The sequence below is a fragment of the Dermacentor albipictus genome, chromosome 5 (genome assembly GCF_038994185.2).
Source record: "Dermacentor albipictus isolate Rhodes 1998 colony chromosome 5, USDA_Dalb.pri_finalv2, whole genome shotgun sequence".
NCBI lineage: Eukaryota > Metazoa > Arthropoda > Arachnida > Ixodida > Ixodidae > Dermacentor > Dermacentor albipictus.
Window position 1 is genome coordinate 166,292,838 of NC_091825.1, and position 22,213 is coordinate 166,315,050.

At 42.9% G+C, this 22,213-nt stretch overlaps 1 protein-coding gene across 1 annotated transcript; it reads right to left on the bottom strand.

Annotated features, from left to right (window-relative positions):
• Window positions 1-321: 321 nt before the first annotated feature.
• fwe (Calcium channel fwe) lies at window positions 322-21,551 on the bottom strand. Its single transcript, XM_065451126.2, has 5 exons — window positions 21,247-21,551; window positions 20,176-20,260; window positions 18,736-18,861; window positions 15,109-15,216; window positions 322-1,970 (listed from the first exon to the last, which is right to left on the bottom strand). The coding sequence occupies exons 1-5, from the start codon at window positions 21,356-21,358 to the stop codon at window positions 1,865-1,867; spliced, it is 537 nt and encodes a 178-aa protein (XP_065307198.1). The 5' UTR covers window positions 21,359-21,551; the 3' UTR covers window positions 322-1,864.
• Window positions 21,552-22,213: the final 662 nt, after the last annotated feature.

Consider the following 22,213-nt stretch of genomic DNA (forward strand, 5'->3'; position numbering starts at 1 on the left):
ACGATGTGCTCTCTCTATTGATATGTTTTCACATTGAAGCCTCGACTGACAAATTTCTAAGATACGTTCCTCAGCCTTTTCATACGTTTCGTGTTCATCATCTTTCACTCCATAAAAGATTAAATTGCACCTCCTACTGCGGTTTTCAAGGTCATCAACCTTATCTACAAGCGCGGTAGTTTCTGGGGTTTCACATGCCAAAACCACGATACGACTATGATGCACGCCATAATGGGGAACTCTGGATTAATTTTGACCAAACATGTTTACCAATGGTGCAAGATCTAGCAATTATTTTGGCTCCCAAAGAAACGAACTTCCTCATGCTACCACATTTTAGGCACATTTTATTCACCACACAATGAATACATAGCACATTCAGTGAACAGATGCAAGTCGAGCAGGACACTTTGGTTGGGGTTGCTACAAACTTGATCCCATACGCAAGTTACAACACATACTGCCCTTTTACAATAACCTATCTTGCATGTGTATGCTATGAACTAGTGCCATTTGCACACACTACCGTATTTACTCACATAATGATCACACTTGTCGAAAAAAAAAATGTACGCTAATTCAGGGGTACGTATGAATAGGGTACACTTATAACGTATCTGTAAACGAGGCCACTATCGTTGCTGCTCGCGATTTGTTGCATGCCGTTGAGTGCAGATGAAAAGAATCGAAAGGCGCCTTTTTTGTCGTCGTTGGCCAAAACTATTATGAAGCCTACAAGTAATAAAGCCAAGGCAAGTTTGGTTGTTTTTTCATGGAAGTGCGGAAAGTGATGAAACGGGGTACCTGCTTAAAAATGTTTGGTGCGTGCAGACCGCTTGGTATGTCTGCAAGAGTCGTTTGCGTAGCATCTGACAGCATTCGACAGATGGTAAGTGTCATCATTAGCTTGACTTGGCACATGACATATAGGTGCGACGAGTTCGCGGTGCGATCATTACACGGGAAAGAAAAAAAATTGAATTTTGACGACAAAATTCAGGGGTGCGATCATTACGCGAGTAAATACGGTACAGATTGTGGCTAAATCCAAACATGGCATAAAACATTGGCTTGCTTTGGCTAGATCAAGCTGCTTAACCACAATGACTACTATACTGCATTTTCACACACCCATACACACAGTCTATAAATATGTTAAAATGTTCCAGGATGAATGGGACGATTTACACCAACAAGACTTCTGCCAAGGCAGAAGGCTATTACAGATGCCCAGTGGCAGTAATTCAGGTTGAAGAAACCATGGTACAGAGCTGCTTTAGATACCTTGAGCAGCACTTCACAAGTTGTGGTAACAGGCTTCACGAAAGAATAAAAGGAGGTAAGAGTGCAGCAACACAACAAATATCAACAAAGAAATTATGCATATAACAGAGAAAGCGTGCTCAGCGAGAAAACACCCAAACATGTAAAATACCTGCACGCCTACTTCAACTTGAGCAGAGGGCCTCTTAACACCTTAAAAAAATAAAAGAGCAAGATACTGGTACGCCTGAAGATTTGTGCAACTACACCAAGAGGAAGTGGTTAGCCGACACAAATGCCTTAGGCAACACAGTAGATATAAAGAACAAGTGACAAAAAGTTATTCTCCTGCACATCCCACACGCTCCCTCGTTCAACTGCACAACGTCAATCAATGTTGTTCAAACACCTTCGCAACATTGTACAGCTTCAGAATGGTGTGCGGCAGAAGATTTGTTCTGCTCAACTGGAATTATCTGTCAGATTATCATGCTGCCTCAACAAGATACAGACAATAAGAATGTGAAGGAGTTTGCAGCAAAAATAAGGACAGCTTCCAGACCTCAACCAAATGATGGCTGAATCTTGTTTTAAGCTGCCTTTAGCTGGGTGTAAACTTGTCCCCCGATGGTGCCTCTACGTCTCCACTGGACGGAACCAGGTTGGCGGTACTTGTGGCACGAGCTCTCATCTCATCGGCACTGGCTCTACAAGAGGCAATAGGTTAACATTTCGCAATGCCCACACAAACAGCGTGTGCTAAAGAAGATTCATCATACACAACACAATTATACAAGCAATTATTTCACAGCATGCCGAGGGAGCGACTGCAGCGAGTGAGCTAAAACACCTAGCTTTACAGTCACTTCTTTTGGCAAAGTAGAAAGCATGTAATTGTGCAACTCATACCTCCGTCACATGGGCAAACTTTAGTGCATTTTGAGCGAATGCACTTCGCCACTAGTGTCACTCGCAGGCCACCACAAGGGAACGCTTAGTGACACTGCAGGGCACGCTCATCAGCGAGCGCATTCAGTGAAGTGTGTAGTCTCATTAGCAATCAGTAAAAAATATGAATAAATACGAAAATGAAAGCAGAGCCAGGTGTAATTTTTAATAAGTTACTTGAAATTGCTAACGTTACAAGGTAATAAAATAAAAGACAAGAACAGCAAAAGAACTTCTCTTGCTCTCGGGCTGTTTACGGTCCTGCTGGGTAATGGCAGTGCAGCTGTTTGGCGGAACGCAATGTTTGGACTGGCACTGGTCAAGCCTAGTTGTCTAGGCTTGTGATGATTAATCTTATATTGAGGTTGCAATGAACTACTTCATCTGCACTTAAGTTGATTGTAAATGCTGTTTCTAATAATAAAAAACTGCTTTTGTGCACACATTTTTAAGTTACCAAATTATATGCTTTGCCTTCCGAATCGTGATCGCCATTGCCACCAATATGAAACTTGTATAGCTGCATGCCGCCAAAACGACACTCAGCGCGCTTAAGTTAAGTGCGCTTTAGGTTGCTCGTGTGTCAGGGGTACCAGAGAATGAAAGAAGCTTTAGAGCAAGTTTATATATTTATGAGTGGAAGCAACAATTTCATAGCACAATGCTATGCTACACTTTCCTTAGAGATGCAAGCCTCATGTCCCGAAGTACCATAAGCACATTTTGTCTAAAGTGCACAAAAGCGAACCAGTGGCTCTTAAGCCTGTTTCACATGATGAGATTTTCGTCGCACCGGAAGTGCGATTTCCGTTGTTTGCGTTGAAAATTGCACTTGCAGTGCTGACTTCCCTGATTTTCGGCTGTGACCAACTGGTTGGTCGCACAGTTGCACCATCACAGCGATCGCTGCAATTTTTCGCCCAAATTGCGTGGAGAGCTATTTCGCCGGTTTGCTTTGGGAAATGGCGTCTCACTCAACAAGTGCAATGCATGGAGACGTGGATTACCAAATTTGGTACGTACGCGAAGGGAGAATAGAAAGACTTGTACCGCAGATTCCATTCTCCCATTTCTATGCGTTAGACGACACGCTACGCAGCAAATTAAGTGCATTTACACGCTTGCTTCGTACACCTTTGCGAGTTGCCATGAGACAACATGGCTTTTTGGGGTCTTCACAATTTTCTTTTGTTGAATAGCATACAAAAATCGCACGTACGGAGCAGCTTAAATAATTTCAACCTCAGCAAGGGCAAATGACAAGACAGCAAAGTACCCAAAGTTTCAACGTTGTGCTGAACGCGATACTGTTCAGTTACATTTTCTCGGTTTTCAAGCGTAAATTTCCCGATGCATCTTTCAAGGTTATCTTACCTCACTTATTAAATTTGACAGAGCGAAATTGTAGGCTATCGTAATGAATTTTCTATGATAGCATTAAATCCGTGGCTTGAATAAACAGCATCATTAATTTGTTTTCGAATATTACATGCACATTAAGTTGCACCTCTTCTCTGGAGAATTTTTTTTTCTTGCAGAGAAACCAATAAACATTGAATTTGCTGCAGACTTTTGTATCCTTACTGCACCTGTATTAACATTTCCTTTAAAAGGCAATTAACTCTACAGCTAGTAAATTAAGTAAATTATTCTCTTGCTATAGTGGCACAGCGACAACGAACCCTCCTGCACTGTGATGTATAACTCGTGCAACAATGTGAAAAGCAGGCAAACAGCCTGTTCTTGTGGGGATAAAACAGTAGAAAACGACACACTAAAGAAAATAAATCATAACTGTGCAGTGAAGCCAGCCAGTTGCATCCCCTTCCTGTGAAACAATCTTTCAAGCACAAGCACTTCTTGCACGTTTACAGCTGATCAAGTGTGCAGAAACATTCATGCCTTACATATTTCTAAGAACAGTTTCTAATAACTTTGGGATCACATATTAGTGTGTAAACCCTTATAACGATATCCGATATGATTACTATCTTTATAAGTAACGAAATACCATGATACTTACAAGAACATTTACTCGGGGATTTTAGAACAAATTTCTACATTTCAACTATACACAATATGTGGTTTATTCAATAAAGGCCCACAAACTACTTTTTTTGTAATGACAAAATTATTCCAAATTTTACTTACAGGCAAGAAAAAAACCTATAGACAAAAATATTGTTCTTCAATTTAATCACCTGCCACTCTGGCTATAGCCTTCTGCTGCTAACACAAGGCAAGGGGTTGAATTGCCATCCATGGAAGTCTCCTTTTGATGGAAGTCATAGGTAAAAAAAAGCTCTTGCACTTTGATTTAGTTCACCTTTTATTGAACCCTTAAACTTCCAAATACTATTGCATAGAGGAGCATGCTTATGCAAAATCTAACACCAATCGAAAGCAAAGGGGACAATTGTAAAACAACCATCTTTCGTGATAATTCGAGTGTGTAAACATTCCTTGCATCAATATGTATTGTTCGACAGCACTGCACAAATAAGCATAATCAGCTAGAGCAAGTACTGTCAGGAAGCTAGTTCTACAGATGTATAAATGTCAAGACATGAATGTTCACACTACACAGCACACACAGCACAAAGAAAACCCTTTTCAAGAGTTGTCCCTTCTGGTATATACGAGCAGGCTATAAGCAGCAAAATCATTATTGCAGGGCATTGTGTAATACCACTTATGAAAGAATGAAGAGAGTGAAGAGGCTTTTAACAGCAGTACCTCATGCTACTCTAATAAGAGGAACAATGAACAAAAAAATTTCTGGTAGAGCACTTAAGTTAAACAGTAACTTTTTGAAAGACAAAGTTCCATGTGAGAGTTAGGGGTACATTTGGCCCACGTACACCAACACAGGCATACTACAAGTACTACTACAGCCCATGGTGTACTACATTCTATGGGAAAGCTACCTTATACAGAAATCAAGAATATGGGAAGCTACCTTATACAGAAATAAAGAATGATGCAACAAGCTCTGAACAACACTGCAGACTTTCTTGGCCAGTCTGGCCTCTCACTTTCTGGTAAGTCAGCATACATCGACGTCGGAAAAAACTAGAATCAAGAACTACCCCAGATTGCACAATGTGCTCCACATAGTTGGACAGATACCCGGAAGACATCTACAAATCCTCAGCTAGTGTAAGACCATGATGGCAGAGCCAGCACGTAGGTGAAAATTATGCCATGCCTGGACACAAATTCTACACCTGGTGAAAAGAATCTCGAAATCATGGGGGGGGGGGGGAATGAATGGGTACTATGGAAAATCGCAGTTGCTGTGCTTGTGTCCAAGGTATTGTATGGTATGAATTACCAGCAGCGCACAAAAAAGACAACTCATCGAATACAGGCGTCAGATAATAGGTCTTTCCGATTTTACCATGCTTGAAGACCTCTATGAGAAAGAGCTAACGAACAAGTACCTAGACAGAGTAGAGTTGCAGCCTGCAGCACAGATTCTTTTCCTCAAGAGCTCAGAACATGGCCCCAATATATTATGCCAGCTTGCATATGAGATGCAAAAACGACTACCCCTCCCTTCAGAAATAACCTCGGGGGCACATGAACTGGAAGCACCACAGGCCCATCCCGTGCAATATGGGGGCAAGCAATTAGGCCAGGAGACTATATGCAACTGCCAAACACACAGAAGAGGTTGCTAATCATGAAGATGCAAGCAAACATAAGGCACATATAGTACACCGATCTGGCAATAGCAGTGTAACAGTAGTATGACACTACATAAATTTAAACCCGATTCAAGTGAGTACCATTCCAGGTCATCCTACACCTAGAAAAGCTCAACTGAAAGCAATCAAAGCAGCACGTGTAGTGCAAATTAAACCCTGCACACCTGCATGGATTCACCAGAAACTGTCTGGGCCTGCACATCACACAAGATTGTCAGGAAAATCAGGGGATTGACACGCAACTAGCAAGGACATGGCCAAGAATTAAATTACAGGACACATAGCCATGCAGATATTCCAGGACACAAGCAGGCTTGTAAGCCTGACATAAGAACTGAAAACAGAACGAGTTGGTGTGTGTTCATTATTAACTAAAGCGCAACAGATAGACAACAGACAAGAATGAAGCGCTCTGTGTGTTCACTTCATTCTTGTCCATTGTATTTCTGTTGCACTATAGTTAATGAATTCATAAGGCTGCACAGGAGATACCTCCACCCAAGGGGCCCAATTTCACATCCAAATCACACACACACACACACACACACACACAAACACACAAATGTTGCAAGGGTGCATAGCACGAAGCAGTATCAGCAGGATGACACTAGAGATGGATGAGGACTAACTTTCAACTAAGGTTCATTGTAAAAATGTGGAGAGTTATACAAATTACCAGAAAAAAAAAATGCAACATTGAAGGCTAGATAAGAATTGGTGCTTGATGCAGCCAAACAAATAAAAATGCTACAGAAAGAAAATACAGAAAAATTCTAAGTGCAGGAAAAAAATCCCTACAGTTGCCAATCCTGCATGCCAGCACCTTTCAAGAAAAACTGTTCTTATTCTGATAGACAGAGTGACAGCTTGTGGACTCTCAGTTCCATGCCATTGGAAAAAAAGCTAGTTTCTTGGAAGGTAGCCACATGCACACTTGATCACATTTTTTTTCCAGAATGTTTATATGTATTTTCTCCCTTTCCAGTTTCTCTGGTTTCATCAAGCACTAGTTTTGATCAGGTTTTATTGCTGTACTACTTTCTGGTAAGCTTTATAAATCCCTGCATTTTCACAGTAAACCCTTTAATTAGAAGATAGCGTACCCTGTTCTTACTCCTTCACACCATACATTCTTACTACATTGGCCAAATAAAAGATTTTATAAGGTACAAAGAAGCATCATAAGGGCCATTAAAGTGACTTGTTGCAGCCTAAAAAAAAATAAAGAATAGCCTGGCTGCAAACGGCACCAGAGAACACATAGGACGACTAAGAAAACCTAGACGATCTAACAACCAGAAGTTTAATGTACACACTGAGTAAATGCTCGCAGACAAGCAATAAACCGAACATGCAAAACGAAGCAAAAATTAATGTGCGTTTCCTGGCAGGAAATACATGCATTTCTAACGGAGGCCACGCTGACAAGATTCTCCCAGTGTTTTTAGACCTACAGCTTCCATAATTTCTCTAGGCAGCCTATCTGCGTAAAGTGCTAGCTTCTTCCTCTACAATGCACGCTCAGATGTCGAGAGTGCATTGTAGCGGAAGTAGCTAGCACTCTGTGGAGATCGGCTGCCTAGAGAAATTATGGAAGCTGTAGATGCAAAGACACTGGGAGAATGTTCTGTCAACATGGCCTCTGTTACACATTCAAAGATGGATGCGTTTCCTGTTGGGATCTGTATGGACACACATCGGTTTTTGCTTCTGCTTTTTGTGCAACTTCAATTTATTGCCTGTGGACCAGCATTTACTCGGCATGTTCAATTAACTTTCATTTGTTAGTACACCTCATGATCGTCTTGGTCTCTAGCAGAAAGGTGTTCATACATTTTACGGTGAAGCTGTATATGCCTAGGTGAAACACTAGTGGTCCGATCACAAAAACCCTAGTGTGGGGTATGAGCCATTGTTTAGGGGGATGTCAGCCATTGCATTCATCTTACATGATGGACGGAGAAATTTCTTGTTGGGTAGACATAGAAATGTTGATGCATTTGAAACATGCACATTTATCTACGTATTATTGCAGGGAAAGGACACAGAGGGGGACGGGGTTAAGACAGTATCATGATGTCAATTATCTCACAGCAAAGGTGTGCACTCTAAAAACAGTTGCACCCTTTGGGGTATATATTTGCCACACAACAATAATCGTAATCTGTCTTGTCCACATTTCCTTTCTTTATCGCGGCAAGCCCGGTACTTTCCAGTAACGAACTGCATGCACGTTATCAGCATGACATAGCATTCCCGATAGGAAAGTAACGAGTGCAGCGTTTTCAAGAAAGGAAGTGCGGGCAAGACAGATGATTATTGTTGTGTGGCAAATATACACTCCAAAGGGTGTACACTTTTCTTAGAGTGCGGTGGGCCATTGGCTACACCAACAGTGGCGTCGTTTCTCTTGCAGCAGAGCGCACATGCAGCAGTGTCTCTCCAACTTCCCAAGAGGTTCAAAAATGTGTCCCTGTGATGATCTTCCGAAGCACGATGTGTGGCATTCCAAATAAACAATGTGATAAACTTAAGCCAAACGTGTGCGTAACCTCATTAAGAAACACAGACATAACCAATGATATAGAAAGACTTGAATAAACCGTCGGAATTAACCCAGTGATAAACATTGGGGCTGCACATTTCAGCTTCGCTGGTTTACCATCTGCACAGGGTGCATGGGCAGTAATTTATTGTTTAAGTATTGTATAACGTTGTGCCAGTAAAACATGTTGGGCTAGTTGGTGCATTCTATTGGTGCTGCTTTTCTCGCTGGTTTTTTTCTTAATCAGGGTGTCTACCAAGTTGACATTTCCAAATTCCCTGAGTTTTCCAGGTTTTCCCTGAACACCTTTGCGAAATTCCCTGAATGAGCCAGAACTTTGTTTTATGTCAAGACAGGCCGACACCACGTTGCCTGATGCTGTCACTCTCTAGTAAGCATACTGAAACAAAAAAAAAATACTTAATCCAGTTTGAATAGTAAGGAGTACTATCTATTTTATTTAAAAAGAAAACAGAAGGAAGGTGTAAAATGCACAGAGAAAGAAATGGTAAAGCCCATTCCAAATTGAGTCGAACATTTTCAAATACGAATGAAAAGGAGATGCATACATAAGTAAATATTTTTTTAATATCAGCTATTTCCATCAACTGATAGCAAGCTCATCTGTATGAGGTCCGGAACTTTGTCACAACTAATTATTAAGGTTCTCTCTCAGCAGCTGGAAAGTCAACCTCAACTGTCCTGACATACTCTCAGCCTGTACACAACATCTCAGTGTTGGGTTTCACTGCTTAAACAATTTATTTTGATTTGGATGAGGGTCACCTGGGTCTCAGCGTCAGCCAACACTTAGTTATTTTAGCTCAAGCTCCTTCAAAAAGGCGCCGGCAATTCCTTTCCCGTTAATTCCTCAGTGCGTCGGTCCTTTCTGTTCTCATCCTCCTTCTACCATGCTTTCACCACATGGATCATCTGAAGCATCCTCTTGGTCAGTTGTACAGTCAACATTTGATTTTTCGGATTTCCGAGGGGCCACAAAAAAAAAAGGGCAGTCTGAAAAAAATTAATGCATGTCTTTAACTGCCTTTAAGGGCTAAAATTACCGCAGGCAAGTCTGAAAAAGCTCTGAAGGCCTGCCAGTACGCTTTTTAGGCATATCAGGGCTTGTACTGTGACAGAAGACGACGTGCACGCATGTGTAATTAAGTAATGTATACTGTGTCCCGCGACAATTGCCCCCTTCCCACGCTTGTTATGCTTCACCGCCTAACATTAGTGTACCGAGGCGAAGCTAACTTTCGCAGACTGGCATTACGCAACGCGCTGTGCTCTGCGAGCTCCAAAGCCAATCGCTACGATTACAAAGGCGGAGTCGGTGCCATTGGTTATAGCGGCGAATTCTTTCAATGAAAAACACGGCACCGCACGGCAAGAAGCTTAATAGCGAACATAGAAGCAGCTAGGCCTGACGTTGCCGCGGTGGTGGTTACGGATTTGCGGATTTGCCTGCGAGAGTGCCGGTTCGAGGCGGCGAGATAATCAAAATAGCGGCGGTGGCGGCTTTGATTAATGCCATTTCAGACCTGCAGTCGGGGCAATATACATTGACTATATGGAGTACGTGGTGGTGCCGCAAAACCGTGCAAATTATCGGGCATGTCCGAAAAATCGGGAGTCTAGAAAATCGGTCGTTAAATACTCTGGCAATACATCGTGCCGATGACACGGCGTCAATGACGATTCGTTGCGATTCCTCTGTTACTGGAGCCAGCATTAACACGAGTTTCGTTCCCTTTCAATAAAGTTACAGCTAATTTTCCCTGATGGAAGCACAAATTCCCTGAGTTTTCCCCGAGTTTTTCCAGACTGTTCAAATTCCCTGAGAATTCCCGGTTTTCCCGGTTTTCCCGGTTGGTAGACACCCTGTTAATGCTGTGCCCTTCCATTTGTAACTACTTTTTTTATTCCCCCTCACGTAATACTCCCACCTTGCAGCCTGCACGGTATATAAATAAGTACATAAGCACATGTCATTCGTTCATTTGCATACACCTCGCACTATTCCTTGCTCAACAAACAGCACTGTGTTCATGTCGCGCAGTGTGCATCTACATTAACTGCCTTTTGCATTTCGGTATAGTTTGTGAACAGTGTAGTGCATAAAGATTACATGACAATAAGGTTGTGGCGTATGCGGTGCACAAGCTAACCTTGCAAAAGGTGACATGTTGGATTATTGAAAATAAGACAAATTGTATATAGCGCAGTTACATTAACACCATTTAATTGACCACTCGACAAAAACTTCACTTCACATAGATTCCAATACGTACACTGAATCTGCAGTTTCTTTTCTTTTTTTTTGCTTATTCATGTAGTCATGACTACAATACAGTTGAATCCCGCCACAACGAAATTTCCGCGACAACGAATAATTTTTTATTCCCCGCGAGTATCCTATAAGAATTAATGGCCTAAATTTCTCTGCACAACGAACCATTTTTGCAGAGCGTTTCCGCTTCAACGAAATTTTCGCGTTCAAAAGCGAAACCGAAACTAGTTTTATTGGCGAGAAGTCCAAGTCAAATCCAAAGCCACATTAAGCATGAAATCACGTGATTGCAGTTCCGCCATTTTGGCTTTGTGTCGTGGTCGCGTTGTTCACTCGCTGCCTTTCTCTTCGACAACGACGAGTTTTCATCTGCAGGACACGATGGCAACGCAAGTGAAAAAACGCAAAACTCTTTCCCTTGAGCAAAAAGCTCAAATAATCGCCCAAGCAGAAAGCGGAAGGAAGAAAGCGGCAATTGCTGAAGACTTCGGAATTCCTGCAAGTTCGCTGTCAACGATTCTAGGCAATAAGGACAGCGTGAGAATGGCACTTGCTTCAGGCACATCCTCGAAGCACAAAAAGGTGACGCGGCCCCTCCATGAAGAGTTGGACAAAGCAGTGCATGCGTGGTTTGTGGAAGCACGAGCCAGCAACGTCCCCCTGTCGGGAAGCATCGTCCAGCAGAAAGCCTTGAACTATGCATGCCTACTTGGCATTGATGATTTTAAAGCCAGCATTGGCTGGCTAAACCGTTTCAAGGCCTGCCATAACATCGTTGGAAAAGTGTTGTGCGGCGAGTCAATGTCAGCAGACGTGGACGGAGCAGCCGCTTGGAAGGCGAGTAACATGGCCGGAATTTTAAGCAACTTCGCGCCTGCAGACATTTACAACGCCGACGAGACCGGGCTATTCTACGAGATGTTGCCGGCTAGGACGCTCGACTTCAAGGGGCAGCGCTGTCACGGCGGCAAACACAGCAAAAAACGCATCACAGTGCTGTAAGCAAACCAAGCTTACAGATTTTTGGCATTAAACGCCTTTGCTGCTGCTTGGGCAATTCTTTCTGCGTTTCACGTCAAATTTTTGCGATAACGAAGTTCCGCGAGAACGAATTTTTTTTCGTGCACCGTGAATTTCGTTATAGCGGGATTCAACTGTACCACATTGTAGATTTGAAAACAAAGTTCAATTAATTCATTTGTTGCAATATAAAAATATGCTTAGATCACTGCAATTGCAACACCAGAGCTTCATACAAACATGCACACTATATGATGCAGACAAATCCTCAGGGGAAACTCCAGAATTGTTTGCATCTTGATACTTATGAAAGTGAACAGTTTCATTCCATGGCTGTCAATGAGAGGGAGAAAGAAAACTTAATTGTGTTCGTGGAACAAAAACGCATTGATAAGCTTAGAAAGATAGTAATTGTTTAACACTTTCAAAATGAATAATTATAGCATGCTATCAACACTGAAGCAGCCTTTCGACAGCAAGAAAAGGAATCAGTTTTTCCAACTCTGAACATTGACTTGCAGGCATAAAATTCTGCCAATATAATCTGTTTAGGAATACCAAATTGGAATAAACAATGAGACTCATTTGTACTTTCTCTGGCTGAGCAATCTCGTTTGAAATGACTCCGATAAGCATGTCGTAACAATGTTGACCTAATACAGGTTAAATGCATGACTAGCTTAAGAAATCTGGATGATTGCTATAAATTACAGTGAAGAAACTAATAACATTAATAACAAAATAATATTTATTTCAACAAAAGAGGCTAACCGTGAGCGGCGTCCGAGGCCGAGCAGAAAGCTCAAAAACCCTACGGCATGTGCACCTGCCGTGGGCCTATGATCCTGCATTATGGATAGCGCGTATTGATAGGGTCTTGTTAGAAGTTCAGAGTATAGTACTAGCGCAAGACACAGGACAACAAAGTGGACGAGAAGCATGTCTTTTAGAATGCTATGTTACAGCGTACAGGTTTCTAGAAAAGTGATGGTAACTGCTCAAAACATTTCATGCGTTGGCTTTCGAGCCTTTAGAAATATTTAGAATATTTAGAAACTCAAATATATGGTGTGAAGACTGGCAAACAAAATTTAACTCATCCAAATGCCAACTAATGACATTCACACGAAAAACATCAAGTCATAGCTTTTCCTATTTTATAAACGCAAATATAGCAACTTGGGCATCAGAACCTAAATATCTAGGCGTAAATCTTAATGCAGAGCCTTTCCTGGGCCTTTCACATTGCAACCATATATGCAAACGCTTCCAGATCTCTAGGGTGTATTCGTCGCAACTTGCGTAATTGCCTGTCTAACATCCATAAATTAGCATTCGTATCATTTGTACGCCCTCAGCTTGAGTACGCATCCCCTATGTGGTCGCCATACTATGAATACTTAATCCGCATGTTAGAAGCCATCCAAAACCGAGCTAGTCGATTTATTTCGCAAAATTACAGCTACCAATCCAGCATTACTCAAAACTCGACCTTTCCCTTCAATCACCGAGTAGCCAACGTGACGTAGCACTCCTCTCCTTGCTCCATAGATATGTTCGCCAAATGAAGCCATCAAACTTGCCACTGGAACGTGCATCTTGCACATCACAACGACTTTATAATGATTTAAGCCTCACTCGCATTTATGGCAACACAAATGCATTTAACTTCTCAGCTCTACCACGAGCGATTCGGTTATGGAATTCGCTTCCTAACAGCAGTCGCTCATATGAGCAATGATAAATTCAGACAACTACTGAACCTACAGTCTTCACCATAACAAATATATTTGTCTGTACAGTCGCGGACAGAATAAAATGGACCACGGCATCTCCGAAAACGTTAAATTCCCGAGCAGCCTGTAGCAGTAACCAGTAAAACTGCCCACGACAACGTTGTTAGCATGTTCTAGTCGAGGTCCAAAATGCAAATACCAGATTGCGTTGTGAGGTTGCGGAGATATTCAGCTTTTTCTTAGATTTCATGGTCCATAATATTCTGTCCGCGACTGTACATATGCCATGTCATATGTGTCATATATGGGTCACGACTTTCTTTGTTATTGTTTCAATTTTGTTTGCTTTATGTGCTCACGCTATGTACGATTTTTTGTGCGAGTGTTACATCGCTTTTTCTGTTACTGTGAATTGTACTTTTCATTTCTTTCCCGACAACTCTTTGTATTGATTTAGTGTTTTTATTTGCTCCACTGTTCTGCGAGTCTGTGATTATAAACATATTTAGCACTCACATTTTTTAACGCTCATATATCTGTTTTCTTTTGTCATTTGTTCAATGACGCCCCCCCTTACTCAATGCTCCCCTTGGGGCCAGTAAGGTACTTTGAAATAAATATATATTCACAGGACACGCACGGCAATGACGAACCAGGCTAGTACTAAGGCTGAATTTTACAACACAATTTTTATTCGACGTCCAGTAATCCCACAGATCATTTTCGGCTTTGTACAGAGGCACACGCGGTCTTTCGGGTTGGTGCTTGTTGCGTTTGGCGCAAGAATAAGGCTAGGAGCAGGCACTGCATATGCACAATCACGAGCAATATACAAGCATAATTTCTCCAGAAGCCGACCCCGAGCACGGGGATCTTGTTAGGCTGACACGGCGACTTCGTGGCAGCCGAATTCCGAATACTGCATATGCGGTGAGGGTAGCTATATGAACTTGTCGATAGGTCATCTGGTAGATTGTTGTAGCACAGGCAGAACGAAACAGTCATAGAAAGCAGGTTCCCAGGTGGTTCAGCTGGGAACAGCTGAACCACCTGGGAACAGCTGTTTACGTGCACGATGTCACACTGTACTTTAGAAACCGCCATGGCGCACTCCAAAACAAATCGTAACACGTTTTTAAATGACTAAACATGCGTATTATTTGCTCCTAATCAAGAAAAGTCAATAACATTATAATGTAAACGTTTTATTCATTACAATAAAATTATGCAGCGTGTGCCACAAAACCTGGCAGTAAGCAACCCTGGGCGTTGCACCAGTCGCATTGCTGAAATCTCAATCAGTGAAATGGGCCCCTAAAAATCGCGTTGCGATGCATGTGACCGCACCGATTTTCGTCATTCCAGTTGCAGCATGCGAAACAGCCTTTAGTACAATTTTCTCAGTCACACTGGTCAACGCTGCCAACACAAGCAATGCTAACGACACACACACACAAGCATTCATTTGCACATTTGTTTTATCAGCTGCTCTCCCCTGGACATCTCAATGTACGCTCCCTCTGATGTTATGTAGTCCCTCTAGGCCCTTATACCCATGAAATGAAAGAAAGATCTACAATATAACAAACTCACTTGCGACCCATGGCCATAATTCCATAAATGCATCCAGCCACAAATACCAAGCCACCACCAAAGAAAGTAGTCACGCCACCGCACAGTGCCACAGGTAGCACACCACCCCTGTAACAAGGAACAAAGAAACATGTTACAGTCAAATCTCGATATAATGAATCATGCGGGACCGCCGAAAATCATTTGTTACTTTGAAATATTGTTGTAATGAAAAACTTGCGGTTATAAGCCAGTGGACAAACCTAGGAATAAAAATGACATACCTCGGCAGTAGACGCAGGTGCAGTCAATCATAATCATCATCAGCCCATTCTATGCCCACTGCAGGACAAAGGACTCTCCCTGCGATCTCCAATTACCCCCATCCTGCGCCAACCAATTCTAACTAGTGCCCGCAAATCTCCTAATTTCATTGCCCCACCTAGTCTTCTGCTGTCCTCAACTGCACTTCCCTTCTCCTGGTACCCAATTCTGTAACCCTAATGGCCCATTGGTTATCTAATCTGTGCTTTACATGACCTGCCAAGCTCCATTTTTTCTCTTAAGGGGAGACGCTCCTCGGAACAATTTTTTTATTACTAGTATTAGAGGTTTCAAAATTCAGTCAAGTATGGAGTTTTCTATGCAGGTTTCAAATATGGCACTACTTTTTGAGTAGCTGTTCTAGTTTAAGTGTTATGCGATGCGAAACAGCAAAATATTGTCATTTTATAGGCACTTCATGTAATAAATTTTCACAAAAAGCATTGTGCTGTAGCCTGTTTAGCTTTTTGTAGATCGCAAAGTGCCAATATCTAGGCAAACAGTGTGTACAATTATCGAAACTATGCAAAAAAATTAGAACATTTCAACTCATCTTTTTTCTCAATTCTGTGAATTATAACCATGTACTTTCGTAACTTACTGCTGGGAGATATTGCAATTTCAAGTAGATATTAGCACTGTACATATCATCAAGAGTATGTCTGCCTAATTTCGTTAGTATAAGACACTTGTAAGTGTACAAGGTTATTTTCATGCAATTGTGAAAAAAGATTAGTTCAAGTGTCCTAATTTTTTATTTACAGTATCAGTAATTGTACACGCTGTTTGAATAGGTATCGGCTCTCTGTGGTTTCCAAAGAGCTAAATAGACTACAGCACATAGCGGTTTGCTTATTTATTACACAATAAAGTGCTACAATATCACCATTGTGCAAGACTTAACCCAAAGAATTATAGCAGCTACACAGAAACTAACGCCATATTTGAAATCTGCATGAAATACTCTATAAGTGGGTGGATTTTCGGATCTATAGTAAAAATATTAAAGAATTGTTTTTTCGAGGAGCATCTCCCTTTAAAGGGACCCTGAAACGATTTTGATGATTTTCTACAAACGTACTGAGTCGTTAGAGTAGGCCCTTCTGATCATTAATTGACTCATTGAAGTGCTCTGCGTAAAGCGTGTAATTTATTATGAGTTTTTAAAAACGCACATCGCTGCCGATCGCAGCACGCTGCTCGGCGGAATTTTAAGCCGCCCCTACCCATATGGCCCAAATCACCCATACGACGTCAGTGGGGCGAGCTATCCGATTGGCTAACCAGGGCACGTGATCAATAATTTTTCCAACTTTATGGTAAACAAATGATGTTCATAATAGTTGAAATGTTAGTTAATGTGTTTCTATAAAAAGAAAGTAACATAAAGGGAATGCACAAGAAAATTTTTTCAGCACACTTAAGCACTGCCGGCACGCAGCAAGTGTGTGTTACAACGTGCTCCGTCTTTGACGAGAGCTCCGCCGTCAGTGTCTGTCTTTTCGCGAGCGCTACGATTCGACTTTGTTGTGTTGTGGATTGCAAACGTAGCGACTGGCCACATGTCAAGCTGCGACATGGTGTCCCTCTGCAAACCAGTAGACGAGCGGACTGCCGCTATTCGATCGGCGCCAGGATTTGCGCGATTGTGGCCATCACTTTACACCGGAAGATTACTAACGCAATAGCGTTTCGCGAGTCCAGTATTAGGGTAAACGCAAGCGCAAAGGGGACAGGGCCTGGCCGTGTCCCCTTGTGTGTTGTTTCAGGGGATGAACAGGAGCGCGAATATGAATGATCTGCACGGTGCAGCCACCCGGTGGCATAGAGCTCAACCAGACACAGTAGCAGTAACAAAATGTATTCTTTGCTGCTGGTGTAAATGTTTCACAGGAGTGTAATAATTTTACACTTGGTTAGAGCAATATTACCTCTTTCTTTGGCTGGTTAAGCTCTGAAGTTGGTTCTTTATTCTATGGCTCTGTGCCAACAGGTGGCTGGACCGTGGAGACTGATCAGGCAGCTCATGTACGTCTATGCTAAAGTTCCTTCACCAGCTTGAGTTTATGCCTCCACCATTCCGTTGAAAGGTTCAGCTTGTGTGCGGTTACCAGAATACCAGACACGTTCGACGTTGCGACAGAATGCTCGAGACGAACGCTGCTTCGATAGCTCTCGCTCAGGGTCAACGGCCAAGTGGCTAGCGGAGAGATTCCGAGCGGGAAACCAAAAGGCCAAGCCACACTGGCGTCGAACCCAGTTATTTCAAGTGCTCCGTCAAATTTGCGGGCTTTTTCTTGGAGCATTGGGCCAGACACTGGAACATTTTGCAGTCTGGCATCTTTGAACCATGCGAGAACAGCTTGGTCCACATTTTGAAAGTTTCCCAGTCGTTGCCACTTCCTCGTAGGAGCAAGTTGCGATTCCCATTGAAGCTTGGCAATCTTGTCTTGGTCTTTCAAAATGGTCACGACAGCCAATGGGGCAATGCTATGCTGTCTGCACACGTCGATTTCCTGCAATGCGTCCAATTTGTCTTGCAGCGAAAACTGCTTTCACTTGTTGGCGCTGTCGCTAGCTGCATTCATCATTGAATCTCGCGCAAACATTGCCAAACCTTTGTCGTGAAGTTTGTGGTGAAGCAATTGGCACTCGACATGGTGATGATAGCTACTGCACTCGCGGTTTGTTCCATGCGAGAGTTGCGGCGCTGTTACTTTTAGCAGAGTTTGTAATACTGACGTTACTTGGGCATAACGGAGAAAAAAAACTATGTGCGTTATTCTGAAATATGTGCTGTATTGAAATTCGTAGTTCTGTAATATTTTTACATTGAAAATATTCGTAAATTTGAGAAATTCGTTAATGCGGGGTTCGTAGTAATGAGATTTGACTGTATGACAAGTATAACTCTAATCATTCCAACCGGAACACAACTTGAAAGAACTGGGGGATGCACAGTTGGTGTAAAAAGTTTACAGGGCATGGCTTTTACGAAAAACCTCAATTCTGGTTTGCTATAAGCAGGCACCTTTAGATGAGTGGAACACCATGCTGCCATGTCACACATATTGCTGCAAACAAACTGAATTACGGACTCTGGGGCTAGGCTTTACAGAAATTTGCATTTTATACTGATCCTGCTCTGCAAAACTTTCAGTTCTGACAGTACAAATGACACTAGTTTAAACTGGGTGCCCGTGAAAATGGCTGTATGTAAGCTTAACCCACATCTACCATAAGACCACTGCTTTCGAGGTTTGGCATGGTGTTACTCAATGGCTAAAGTACACTAATGAGTAACCAAAGCTACACAGCACTTACACGCCGTACAGAAGTGCCTTGTACCAGTATGGTTTGCGGTCAAAGAAGTTGCCTGGAGCCTGGGCAAACTCGAGAAAAGCACAGAAACATGGTGCCTCAATCAGGGCCACCATCATGCCAACAATCCTGGAGGAGAAAGTTTGTATCAGTACATCTTAACAATGTTCATTTGGAAACACTCATCTACAATTTCTTTTCCTGCCTTAATGTCAGCAATAACATAGTACAAGACCATAGAAAGCATACACTACAAATTGCTTGCATTGCTACAAGTAAAACGCACAGCCATTAAGTAGGCATTTAATATATTCAAGATGAATATGAACTGAATGAACTTCAGTATTAGATTCATAAACGTGATTCACATTTAAAGGTGTCAAATATTCATTTGTTTGAATAAAGGGACTAAAAAAAATTCTGGAGTTATACGTACCAAAACTATAGTATCATTAAAGGTACACCGTAGTGGGGAACTCCATATTAAGTTAGACCACGTGGGGTTCTTTAATGTGCACCCAATGCAAGGCACCTGGGCGTTCTTACATTTCACCCCCATCTTGATCTTGCAATCTCAGGATTTGATCTCATAACCTCTGGCTTAGCAGCACAACACAATAGCCAACATACCACAACAATGGGTGACTGTAAGGGATAACAGCACTTACTAAAGCCTCAGGGGAGAGCTCTGATCCCTGTGCAGGAGCACCAAATCCAAAAACAAACTAACTGCTGCTCAATAAGCTCCAGTGTTAAATAGGAATGGGTTGTTTTTAAGCAGCCTCCAAATTTGCTTCCCACTTTACACAAAGCAAATTATTTTCGTCTTAGCGCATTTGCACCCCTTTAACCAATGTGAGGTGCTTTCACTTGCTACATTACTGTTATGCAATTATGCACCAGCTAACTGAAAGCGACGATTTACAAGCTACTCAGCTGACTGAATGTCCATTTGCGAGTAGCCTTAAATGCATGCATGCACACGCGCGCGCGCGCTCACACACACACACACACACACACACACACACACACACACACACACACACACACACACAGACACGTGTGTGTGTGTGTGTCGTACAGATTGTACAATACGATACAAACGGTCGCGATACAGATTGTATACTTCCCTTATTTAAAAATGAGAAAACACTCAGAATTCAGTTCGAAAACGGCACTATTTAATACCCCAATCAATAAGGCATCAACACAAGAAATCGCACTGCGATTCATCCACTACTCCCATTGCAGTTCAAGCGAGAGCACTGGCGAATGGGCTAGTGCAAGTTAAAATGCATTGCACTGATTTTCTCTAATCCGCTACACGTAACAAAACGAACAGCTGTGCACAGATCTTTTCCAGATCCAAACTGTCAGCAATATAATGTGTTCTAACAAACATATTACGTACTTATTCGTTAAGGGATACATGTGACCTCTTACATTTGCAGAATAGCGGCCAAAAGGCATGCCGATGATATGGTGATGGCAGAGAGCACCGCCAACTGCGCGCCGAGACCAATGGCAACTGAAACGAAGGAAAGAAAAAAGAAATAGAATGCACCTGAACACCATCCGGTTGACCTTAATATTATGGGGTCTTACGTGCCAAAACCACAATCTGATTATGAGGCACGCCGTAGTGGAGGATTCAGAAAATTTGGACCACCCGAGATTCTTTAACGTGCACCTAAACCTAAGTACACGGGTGTCTTCGCATTTTGCCTGCATCGAAATGTGGCCGCCGTGGCAGGGACTCACTCGATCCCGCGACCTCGTGCTTAGCAGCCCAACGCTATAGCCACTAATACCACGGCGGGTCCGCATGACCTCTCGTATCACACTACAGCAACTACTGCTGTCCGTCGAACGGTGTCAAAAAGGCAACCACCTCCCGGATAAGACGGGTTACTATATATCAAGTGGTACGAGTGAACTGAAGAGAGAGAAAAACCAAGTTTACCACCAAACAAGTGCACGTTACGCTCAAAATGTAATTTTAATAAAGCAACGCCAAGCATGGCACGTACAGTCACGCAGTTATGAAACTTTCGTAGCGCTAATCTCGAATATTCCACATAAACATTTTGCGTTGTTCACGACATCGCGGAGCAGCTGTCTCACTTGAAGCAGCTCTCACTTGGAGCCCGTGGAACCTGCGTTCAATATCAATTTCGACTGCTTGAAAGTTTAAAATAAGTAGAATTATTTGTTTATAAAGGCCATTTAAACGTCAGCGCACTAAAGCAAACGTACTTACAGCCAGTGGCCATACACGAATAGTTTAACATGTGTGACAATCGCGAAACTCGAGCAGGGCAAGTGAATAGCGACACATTCACTTCATCAAATATGCAACCGCTTCACACTGCCGGCTTTATCCTGCTGAATATCGTCGAGCTGCAGTCGTGATACAACCAATACAACTTCAAAAGCAAGTACTAGAGCTCTGCGAAGCCGGGGGGGGGGGGGGGGGGGGGGCAGGAATAACCAGAAAAATCCGATTAGGCTTACCAAGCGCACTGACAGTTCCTACGAACCTGCCCAAGTACCGTAGCCACCACGGAGCGTCGTCGCTGGGGGCTCCGGTGCCATTGCCGTCGATTTTGCCGACGTTGGGAAACATTCCTGCAAGTCGGCGTGCTTTAAATAAGTAGCTCACATAGCGCAACAACCGGAGGCGGCTGCCGCTGCTGACAATCAGCTGCCAACGCGCCCTATGGTTGGTTTTTCATTCTATGCCCTGCGTTGCTGCGGTCTGCATCGGAGCAATCGGACTGCAATCAATACCAGTGGGCTGCTGCTAATCACACGTCAGCGAACATAGAGTTTCTCACTACATTACCTAGAGGGAAATCTGGCGCTGCAGCGCTGTGTTATGTAGGGTGCCTCGATGCGCGCGCCCCCCTCCGCCGCTGCGGAGGGGGGCGCGCGCATCGACGCACCATGCATGGGAATGCCGGTATATTATGAGGCCGGCGCTGGGTGCACGCGCGTGGCAGCAGACGACCCCAAGTGGAGTCCGCTGCTGCCACGCATGATGACGTCACAAAAACAAAACTTAGTAAAAAATACAGGAAATGCTAACGTTATCGTTTTGTTATTAAATACACTACGCCTAAATAAATAAAGCATTTATTTTGTGCTGCGTTTTAAAATCGAAAATGACTGTCGGCGCCTACACACGCGTGCACGCAGTGGGAGGACCATTGCGATTCCTTGTGGCTGTGTGGTGTGTACTGTAGTATTGGATCACTGTGTAATATCGGCGAGTACGAATAACGTTGCCGTTACGAAGCTACAGAAGCTTCGAACGAACTGTGCTGCATCCACGAAACAGCACGACATGTCGCATAATTTGGACTGTCGGTTTCGAAGAGTCGTGGTAGCACAGCGCCGACTGCATATTGGGTCACTGTGTAATATCGGCGAGTAGGAATAACGTTGCCGTTACGAAGCTACAGAAGCTTCGAACGGACTG

Bases quoted from the DNA above. Each gene is read 5' to 3' on its own strand.
- fwe (XM_065451126.2), bottom strand. From the start codon at position 21,358: ATGTTTCCCAACGTCGGCAAAATCGACGGCAATGGCACCGGAGCCCCC. The intron at 18,862-20,175 runs GTAAGAGGTCAC...TTTCTCCTCCAG, and splicing joins TTGGCCGCTATTCTGCAAAT to GATTGTTGGCATGATGGTGG. The intron at 15,217-18,735 runs GTAAGTGCTGTG...TCCTTGTTACAG, and splicing joins AAGGCACTTCTGTACGGCGT to GGGTGGTGTGCTACCTGTGG.